Source organism: Bombina bombina, chromosome 10 (genome assembly GCF_027579735.1).
Source record: "Bombina bombina isolate aBomBom1 chromosome 10, aBomBom1.pri, whole genome shotgun sequence".
Lineage (NCBI taxonomy): Eukaryota > Metazoa > Chordata > Amphibia > Anura > Bombinatoridae > Bombina > Bombina bombina.
In genome coordinates this window covers 32074614-32085813 of record NC_069508.1, presented here as the reverse complement: position 1 = coordinate 32085813, position 11200 = coordinate 32074614, and the positions used below count along the sequence as shown (strand labels likewise).

At 36.4% G+C, this 11200-nt stretch overlaps 1 protein-coding gene across 2 annotated transcripts in view; it reads left to right on the top strand.

Moving 5' to 3' along the window:
• KYAT3 (kynurenine aminotransferase 3) overlaps nt 1-10086 on the top strand; it is a 45070-nt gene extending 34984 nt beyond the window's left edge. For both annotated transcript variants that reach the window (XM_053693923.1, XM_053693924.1), the window contains 4 exons: nt 744-930; nt 2616-2689; nt 3931-4017; nt 5623-10086. In XM_053693923.1, coding sequence (XP_053549898.1) covers nt 744-930; nt 2616-2689; nt 3931-4017; nt 5623-5676 — 402 coding nt within the window. In that variant the 3' untranslated portion in view covers nt 5677-10086. The remainder of the gene's footprint in view (nt 1-743; nt 931-2615; nt 2690-3930; nt 4018-5622) is intronic.
• Nucleotides 10087-11200: the final 1114 nt, after the last annotated feature.

The following is an 11200-nucleotide window of genomic DNA, read 5'->3' as shown; positions in this document are numbered from 1 at the left end:
AGTGAATATAGTAAGAATTCAGGGAGAACTTAAGATACACCCAAGAAATGCACGCGTCCAGCACTGCTTCCTCAGGTGTAGCAGAGTTAAATCAGCCTAGAATGAACCATCCGGGGTGATTGATAACCCTTGTTCTTCTACGAGAGTGGGGGATAGCGACTGCTTAAGCAGTCATAAATTCCTCCAGTGGATGTTGCCTCACTGGCTGTGAACACAGGCAGATAAGTTCCCTGCCTGGGAACCTTGTCTGCACGCACTTTCATAAATGGGACCCAAAGTATAGCTAGAATTTGTATAAATCACAATCCTAAATACATTGCTAGCTTCCAAATGCATAACACACCAAGTGCAAAGCTTAAATATAGAAAAACTTGAAGTCTAAAGTAAATTGAAATACTGAGTACAAAGTGGAAATTTAACACTACTCTCATTTCATGTAGTGCTGCACTGTACTGTGCTTGTTGCTTTTTAACCTCTAGAAATGTAATGAATTTCCCTTTCTAGACTCCTGTGAGAGATCTCATAGCGATGACGGATCTTGTGAGTTAATCTTGCCTGAGAGGTGAACTTTAGACAATCGGGCTCTGAGAGTAAAGTGTGTAAATTACATTCTCTGACTATTTTTACAAATTCACCATCTTTTCTGAATAGAACCCACTATGGATTATCTGTAAGAAGAAATGAGTAATAACTACACATACTGCTGTCGCATTGCTAATATTGCATGTTAATGACCATTGCAGGAAGCATTGGCTCACGCACTTATGAAGGACTTGAAAAGGATGGATGAACCAGAATGCTACTTTAGCTCGCTGGCTCAAGAGCTGAAACCCAAGCGAGACCGGATGGCCAGCTTACTCCAAGAAGCAGGTCTCAAGCCAATCATACCAGAAGGCGGATATTTCATGGTAGCAGACGTTTCCGTGCTCAGTAAGTACTTAACTGTTTATTGCTTTAATTAACACAAGTGATCAAGTAAACAGCACTAGTTTAAGTGTTTTGTGGTTTGTAAAGTGAGAAAACTGAGCACTGAGTGGGTTAAAGCATTCAGACAGATTACATTGTAAGGAACTTATATACAGTACTTTTTGTGCCTAGGTCACTAAAGGCAGCGAGCACAAGAATAAAGCTTTTTAATACATATAAAGGGCAGTTTTTCGCTGAGGTCCAAAAGAACCAGAAGAAAATGTTTTATGTCCTATTAATGAATTATTGGCAGCTGTAATATAATAGTTATTATTATTACTTAAAGGAACAGTCTAGTCAAAATTTAAACTTTCTTGATTCAGATAGGGCATGCATTTTTAACAACATTCTAATTTTACTTTTATCAAATTTTCTTTGTTCCTTTAGTATTCTTTGTTGAAAGATAAACCTAGGTAGGCTTATATGCTAATTTCTAAGCCCTTGAGGGCCGCCTCTTTTCTCAGTGCATTTGGACAGTTTTTCACAGCTAGCGCTAGTTCATGTGTGCCATATAGATACCATTGTGCTCACTCCCGTGGATTTACCTAGGAGTCAGCACTGATTAGCTAAAAGAACTGAGATAAGGGCAGTCTGCAGAGGATTAGATACAAGGTAATCACAGAGATAAAAAGTATATTAATATACCCGGTTATGCAAAACTGAGGAATGGGTAAGAAAAGCATTATGTATCTTTTTAAACAATAAAAATTCAGGAGTAGACTGTCCCTTTAATAATTTATTGACCTCAGAAGGACATTAGTTTGAGCTGTCTTTGCTGGGATTATAATTTGTAACCCTGAGGTTTAAAAAGGTGCCATAATCAAATTATTCATCTCACCATAATATAACCAAATCATTTTTTTTAATGTTACTTAATTTTTCATAACTGAACTAAAATAACCCAGTCATTGCAAGTCAAAAGATAACAGATACAGAAGATAAACATCCACAGCAAACAGATGCGCATTCTTTGTTAATAACCTGTTATCCCTTTGTGTGTATTAAAGTGTTTAGCCCAGTCATGTCATATTTAATTATTCCTATCGAGTGGGCCAGTACAGGTGACTCAAATATTGGACGCAAAAGGGGAGTACTGATCTAATCTGGAAATTCCAACTGCTGCCAAACAATCCTCTGTTCTCGATCTCTCCTCTTCATTCTCATTTTTCTCCCTATGGATCTGGTATTTGTGTTATAAAGATTTTTGTTCGCAAGTGTGTAAATTTCAAGCCAACATTTTAGTGTTTTTTTTTTTTTAAGTTCTCTATATTTTTGCTTTACATTTATAAACCTATCACAAATATGGCCTGTTTATTTGCCCTTGGAATCATTTCAGTTTCACATGTTGTTGCGTTTTTCCCATTTTAAAAGTATCTATAAATAATTGTTTTACAAAGGACTACAAAATAAAAATATGGTAAAGCCAACGTATATGATTTAACAACCAGCCTTACTAAGCTGACTGATACAGTGCTTTGCTGATCTGTCCTTTTGATTTTGCTTATGATATTGGAGTAAATATGAAAAAATTATAAAAGAGAAAGCGACGGCTATAAAAACTGCAACTCCATTTATTTTGTGTTAGTAACTGGACTGTTCTCAGGAATTCTTGTTGTTATTTTCATTATTATATATTTCTTTCTTTCAAGATGTAGACCTTTCTCACATGAAAGAAGATGAGCCTTATGATTACAAATTCGTCAAATGGATGATTAAAACCAAGGTATGTCATTTTGTTTTATGTATTTATTTTGTTACTTTAAATACAGAATACAGTATATACATTTTGACGGCAGATAAGAACAATAGGCCCAAAAACATCTGCCCAAAATTTTCTAAAAGTGTAAGATTATTTAGTTTGTAGAATTGCCTTATGCTTATCCTTGTATTAAATTAGTACGTAGAATAGCCTTATGCTTATCCCTGGCATTAATTAGTACGTAGGGTAGCCTTATGCTTATCCCTGGCATTAATTAGTACGTAGGGTAGCCTTATGCTTATCCCTGGCATTAATTAGTACGTAGGATAGCCTTATGCTTATCCCAGGCATTAATTAGTATGTAGAATAGTCTTATGCTTATCCTTGTATTAAATTAGTACGTAGGATAGCCTTATGCTTATACCAGGCATTAAGTAGTATGTAGGATAGCCTTATGCTTATCCCAGGCATTAGTTAGTATGTAGGATAGCCTTGTGCTTATCCAAGGCATTAAAGGGACATTAAACCCAATTTTTTTTCTTTCATGATTTAAAAAGAGAATGTAATTTTAAACAATTTTGTAATTTAATTCTATTATCTATGTTGCTTCATTCTCTTTATATCCTTTGCTGAAAAGCATATCAAGATAGGCTTAGTAGTTGCTGATTAGTGGCTCCACATAGATGCCTTGTGTGATTGGCTCCCCCGTGTGCATTGTTATTTCTTCAGCAAAGGATATATAAAGAATGAAGCAAATCAAAGTAAATTTGAATGTTGTTTAAAATTGTATTCTCTACCTGAATCATTAAAGAAACTGTTTGGGTTTAATGTTCCTTTAAGTAGTATGTAGGATAGCCTTATGCTTATCCCAGGTATTAAGTAGTATGTAGAATAACCTTATGCTTATCCCTGACATTAATTTGTACGTAGGACAGCCTTATGCTTTATCTCACTATTTTAAAAATCTACAGAGTCAGGGACATTAAATAAAAGACATTTAAATAGATAAAAAAAACATTAAAAAAATCTATGCCCAGAAGCAGACTCCCTGACTAGATCTGTTTAATGGTAGCTCCGGTCCTGACTGTAGGCCTGTTAGACTGTTATCAACTGAAATGTTGATCATTAAAAAAAAAAAATATATATAATAATTTTTTCATGTTAGAATTTAAAGCTAACTGTCCATAATGTGTTAAACAAATTTGTAAAAATTATTTCGTTACTTTTTTTTTATAGTTTAGCTAATTTGTTTAATATAATTTTAGAAATTGGCAGCTATTCCAATAACTGCTTTTTGTGGACCAGAAAGTAAGAAGCAATTTGAAAAATATATACGGTTTTGTTTTATTAAGGTAAGAAAATATCTTTCTCCTACTGGGGTTTTTTTCTAGTATGGTTAAAGGGAGATAAAACTCCCAATGTAATTCCCCAAATAGGACTAAATTACAAGTGGAGCACAATTGATAGAGCAGGGGGCAGTATCTTGATTTCAGTCTCACTCTAAGAATAACTAACAATCTGGTATTAAAAGTGGATGATAAAAAATGTTAACTAGAGAAACTTAACCTCTAAATACAGTAGAATTTTCCTTTGGACTCTTATTATTCCGAAAAGCATTTATCAGGTACGCATACATTTTGATTTTTAGTGCACTATATGGGGCACTATTGGTATTAATATTACTAGTGGTGACTTAAGTGTTCGAGTGCAGTTCAAATTACCGCAGAAAACGTTTCCGCTTTTGGAGACCTGGAGTAAACCATTATTGCTTGATAGTTTGGGTAACAGAGCACATTATATGGGAATAAAGTATTTCAGTTATAATTACACTTATTACATCTAAAACAAAGGTTTAATATTGGTATAAAGGTTTAAGAATTAGACAGATATGATGTATGACCAGGTGGGGACTGGGATGGGGCACAAATGTGTATATTTGTGTGTTTATGGTTGTGTGTGTTTATGGTTGTGTGTATTTGTGTATTCTTATGTGTGTGTGTATATGTATGTATATGTGTGTGTGTGTGTGTATATGTATGTATATATATATATATATATATATATATGTGTGTGTGTGTGTATTAGACTGTGTATATGTGTGTGTGTATATGTGTATATATATATATAATATATATATATATATATATATATATATATATATATATATATATATATATATATATATATATATATATATATATATATATATGTGTGTGTGTATATATATATATATATGTGTGTGTGTGTATATATATAAAGTATGTATATTTTTATGTTTGTGTGTGTGTGTATATTTCTGTGTTTTTATGTGTGTGTGTATATATATATATATATATATTGTGTAAAGTGTTTTTTCAATGAAATACTGTAGTATATAACTAAGTGAAGAACTGCTTGAGCGGTAGTGCATTATCAGCTCATCGCTTGAGCAGTAGCTGACATGCATTTTTCAGTACATAGAAGTCTATTATATGAGGGATTTAGCGCACCCGTAGTATCCCCATCCATATGTTATTGCACCAGACTGTCGCTTGAGTGGTAAACTAATGCTGTTAAACTGCTTCCAGAGAGGGTGCAGTGCATCCTGCAGAACGTTGTAAACTAAATGTTTAACTATTTCCAAGTGCTTAATGACCATTTTAAGCCCTTGCTTTTAGACAAAGAATACAATTTTAAACATTCCAATTTGCTTCTATTATCTAATTTGCTTCATTCTTTAGATATCCTTTGTTAAAGAAATAGCAATCCACATTGGTGAGCCAATCACACGAGGCATCTATGTGCAGCCACAAATCAGCAGCTACTGTGCCTACCTAGATATGCTTTTCAACAAAGAATAGCAAGAGAATAAAGCAAATTGGGTAATAGAAGTAAATTACAAAGGTGTTTAAAAAGGGGACATTACAGACAATATTCTGAACTGATATAATTTAAACTTATTTTGTTTCTGTTTACAGCAAGAAAGCACTTTGGATGCAGCAGAGACCATCCTGAAAAACTGGAATAAGTGACGGTCTTCAAAGTAACTATTTTGTGCGATGAAAAAACATTACACAAATGACTTAACCCGTGTCACCCTAACAAGTGCGTAAGGCTTTCAGGGTTAATAGGTTGAGAATTAATATCAGAGGGATTCGAAAATGTTGTGAAACCATCATGGTTAAAAAAAAAAAAATTGTAGTTAGTAGACTGTCCCTTTAACTGGAATATTATCTAAAAAAGGACAATGATTATGGAATTTTGTATATCCCATTTTAAGAGCGGTACGCAAACAATGGTGAACCAATAGCTGCTGTAATTAAAGAGACTTTAAGGTAATGCTTTGGGGTTTTTTGCATCTAAAAAATGTCATTTTAAAGTGTATAATTAGCTGACTGCTGGAGGAGTTTTCCTTATTAGCCAGTAAGCAGCCTGTCCTTAGGGTTGTGTACAGACATCAGCTGTAACATAGCCTTTTTCATGCAGAAAGATTTTAATGTTTAAATAATGGCATTTCTATGCATGTCAGATGCTTTTTGACAATTTAGACCATTTCTTCACAAAGTTAAGATTATATTTTATCTATAAATTACCAAATGTGTTAAAGAAATGTAAGTGATACAGGAATATGCTTTGTTTTTAGCATTATTTTTTAATCCTGTTTGGGCTGTGCCATCATTAAAGGGACAGTAAAGTCCACATTTAACGTTCATGATTCAGATATGGCATGTGATCTTAAACAACTTTCCAATCTACTTTTATCATCAAATTTTCTTTTTTCTTTGGTATCTTGTGTTAAAGACTAAACCGAGTCCACCTCTTAGCTCACATTCTGGCTGTGAATAGCTAATAAGATGTACTGTTTGTTCATGTGTGCCATATAGAAAACATTAAATAACTCCTCTGGAGTGAGCACAAAGGGACATAAAACAAGTTGGGATAAAGACAAAATAGAATAATATGTACTTTAATTACTTTACCTGCAAATTTATACTGCAGTTCCAATTTATACTGCAGTGCCTCGCCATTAACCCTTTTATTTAAGTTTCCGAATTGTAAAGCTCCAACTCCCCCCACATATTTCCTTCTATGGCTGTATCTATATCTATTGTTGTTTTGGTAGAAGGTAAAAGTGCATAGGGATTATCTGCTGGAGCCTAGAAACTGGGAACTCAGTTGAAATACAATGCCTGTGTCTAAACACTGATAAGGGGGGTGGAGCAGATTACTCCCAGACAGCATGGCTATGTAAGTAATTTTGCTTATTTTTTAAATTTATTTTAAAATAGTTGCCAGCAATTTTTAAACATTTTTTTATGCAAACTATTTTTGCTTAATTAGCCCTTTTAGGATATGCACAGATCTCAACATGTTTTATGGCACTTTAAGAGTCAGCACTACTTGCCTGAAATGCAAGTCTGTCAAAAGATCTGATATAAGGAAGCTGTCTACAGAGGCTTAGATACAAGGTAATCATATTGGTAAAAAGTATATTAATCTTCTCCCCTCTAGCTCCTTTGTTTTGCAGTTATTTATCGTCCCCCTGGCCCAGCATCACAATGTTTGGACCACTTTGCAGCCTGGCTTGCACATTTTCTCTCTTGTAATGTCCCTTCTCTCATCTTAGGGGACTTCAACATACCCTTTGATAATCCTAACATTCCTGCTGCCTCTAAACTTCTATCCCTTACCACCTCTTGTAGCCTGTCCCAGTAGACAACATCTCTAACACACTGTGAAGGCAACTCCATAGACCTGGTCTTCACTAATCTCTGTGCCGTTTCCAACTTCCTTAACTTCCCCTTTCCTCTCTGACCACCATCTACTAAATTTCTCTCTTACTCTACCTGCTACATCTTTGCAAGCCCCCAAGAAACTGCTACCTTACAGGAATTTAAATGACTTGGACCTCACAGACTTTTCCACTCAACTGAATCCTCTACTCTCTGACATTTCATCCCTCTCTTGCCCAAACCTTGTTGCTTTACAGTATAATTCGGCACTAAAATCAACACTTGACAGAGCTGCACCCTCCACTGTTTATCGTACATCAATCGCTCAACAGCAACTGTGGCACATCAAACAGACCAGATATCTTCAGCGATGTTCACGGGCTGCTGAACGGCAGTGGAGGAAATCACGCACCTGTGCTGATTTCCGGCATTATAAATTCATCCTTAAGTCCTACAACTCTTCGCTCAGCCTGGCCAAACAAGTATATTTCTCCTCCTTTGTGTCATCTCATGCATCCAACCCCAGAAAGCTGTTCTCAACCTTTAACTCCCTTCTACGTCTGCCTGCACCCCCGCCCACTAGCAACCACACTGCTCAGATTATTGATGATCACTTCAAAAATAAAATTGACACCATTAGAAAAGATATCTGCACCTCACACCCTTCAAACCCAGCAATCCTACCCACCCCTTCTATTAACAAAACTCTATGCTACTTCCCTCCTGTAACAGAGGAAGAAGTCTCTGTACTCCTATCCTTGGCTCATCTCACAACCTGCCCACTTGACCCGATTCCTTCACGACTTCTTTCCTCTCTCTCTGCTTCACTAACCCCTATCTCATCTCGTTAACTAATCTCTCACCGCTGGCACATTTCGGGATACATTCAAGCATGCGTCAATCATACCAATCCTAAAAAAGCCCTCGCTTGACCCCTTCTAACTATCGACCGGTCTCCTTACTTCCCTTTGGTTCAAAATTATTGGAACAACTGGTCTATAATCGGCTAACTCAATTTCTCACAATTAACTCCTTACTTGATCCACTACAATCTGGTTTCCGCCCTAAACACTCAACAGAAACTGCTCTTGCTAAAGTAACAAATGACCTGTTATCAGCTAAAGCAAAAGGCCATTACTCCTTACTAATTCTTCATGATCTATCTGCTGCTTTTGACACAGTCGACCATCCTCTCCTCCTAAAAATACTACATTAATTTGCCATCCGAGACACAGCCCTCTCCTGGTTTGCCTCATATTTCTCAAACCGCTCTTTTTCAGTTTCCTTTAACAACATATCTTGTGATCCTATGCCTCTCTCAGTTGGAGTACAGCAAGGCTCTGTCTTGGGTCCCTTGCTTTTCTCTCTCTACATCCTCCCTTGAATAACGTATAGCCTCCTTTGGATTCCAGTACCACCTATATGCTGATGATACCCAAATCTATCTTTCCTCTCCTGATATCTCTCCCTCTTTACTTAACCAGATTTCCAACTGCCTCTGCAAGTTCCTCTTGGATGTCTTCACACTACCTTCAACTGAGTCTGTCCAAAACTGAGTTGCTTCTTATTCCTTCTCTTTGAGACATCCAATGCCTGACATTTCTCTGACGGTTGGAGACTTTATTCTCAACTCCTCACCCCAGGTCTGCTGTCTTGGGGTTACACTTGACTCGGAGCTCACATTTAGGGTTGCCACCTGTCCCTTAAAATACAGAACACTTATAAGTTACACATTCTGCAGGGTGTGCATGGAGGAATATGAATAGTGCTGTCCAGAAACAGAATACATGTTCCTCCCTGCACACCCTGCAGCCTGTGTAACTCATAAGTGTCCAAGAAAATATGGCTGAGGTGGCAGCCCTACTCACATTCAACCCACATATACAAACGCTTACGAAATCCTGCCGTTCACACCTACGCAACATTTCCAGAATTCGTCCCTTCCTTACTCAAAAACTACAAAAAATACTTATTCATTCCCTTATTTTGTCACGCGTTGATTATTGCAATCTACTCCCAAATGGCTTTCCAAAACACCGCCTCTCCTCCCTCCAATCTATTATGAATGCTTCTGCTAGAGTCATCCACCTACATCAGCTGCTCCGCTCTGCCAGTCTCTACACTGGCTCCCCATACACACCAGAATACAATTTAAAGTATTAGCCCTAACTTACAAAGCACTCAACAATCTAACTCCCAACTATATTTCCTCTCTCATCATGAAATATTCCACATCCCGTCCTCTTCGATCAACCTCTGACCTACGTCTCTACACTCTTGTTATCTCCACGTCCCACTCTTGTATCCAAGACTTCTCACGTGCTGCTCCTGTCCTATGGAACTCTCTACCCTGCTCGATAAGACTGTCTCCAACCTTGTATAGCTTTAGACGCTCCTTGAAAACCCACCTATTCAGAGAGGCGTACCATCTCTCCTCCATCTCTCATCCTAACCAAACTAATACATGAACTGCCTGACTCACTGCTGCAACTACAACCGATGTGACAAGCTACCCCAACCTTATGTCTCTGCACCCTAAACCTGTAGACTGTGAGCTCTCCAGAGCAGGGCCCTCTTCCTCCTGTACTAGATTTGTTTTGTTATGTTTTGTATTTTATTAAAAAAAAATCTTTGTCATTGTATACCCCTATTATTGTACCCAGGGCTACGGAGTTTGGCGGCGCTATACAAATAAATGATAATAACATTTTTGGTGTTGACTGTGCCTTTAAAAGAAGCAGTTTTTGGTCTCTGTATTTCTCTATTCAGGAATGCAGCACCAACATCCACACTAGTCTATATTTTGTCAAGGTAGATACAAACTTCTTAATGCATTGGCGCTTTATTCAAAAGTTACAGAGAAGAGTGCTGCCATCAAGTGGCGTTCAGTAGAACTACATATAATAAATACCATATTTGTGTGTGTGGTTTTATACTACATATAATAATATATATTTATTTTATTTTGATTCAGCTTTATTAAAAATTAAAGTTATTATTGTACACATTGTATACGAGACAAGAAATTCTGAATTGTTTTATCAATCAAAATAAACATTTAAATATACATTTATCAACCTGTATATAATTATAACTAGCGCTGCGGAATCTGTTGGCGCTCTATAAATAACTGATAATAATAATAATTATTACAAATAACTGTGTGTAACCCCTACAAAGGGTTAAATACATAGCAAGCTCTAGAGTAACAATGCACTACATTGAGCTAGCAGAACACATCCGGTGAGCCAATGACAAGAGGCATATGTGTGTGTTCACCAATCGTCATCTAGCTCCCAGTAGTGTATTGCTGCTTCTAAGCCTACCTAGGTATGCTTTTAAGCAAAAGATACCATGTGAACAAATTGTAGGAGTATCTTTAAACTATCATGGATCATTTAGAGCAGAGCTTTCCAAACTTTTCATGTTTGTGACACACTTTTTAGACCTACATCATTTCGCGACACAGTAATTAATTCAGTTGTACTAGCAAACAGAAGGCTAAACTAACTTGTTTTAAAATATACGGACACAAACATAAATTATATAATAATAATGTATTTACAAGTAACAGTAAGTATGTGGAAGAATTAAAAAAAAGTTTAATAACACAATAGCTACTTACTATATTAATGGGATGTATGAGGTTGATGGGATGAACACAGTTTCTGAATATTTGGTGTAATATTAGATAAAGACACTCGCATTTCATCATCAAGCATTTTTAAGCTTCCACTTCCTATCCATATATCAAGAGCAGGAGCAGCAATGCACTACTGGGAGCTAGCTGCAAAAAAAAACCTCTGACTTCAGCTCAGCGTTT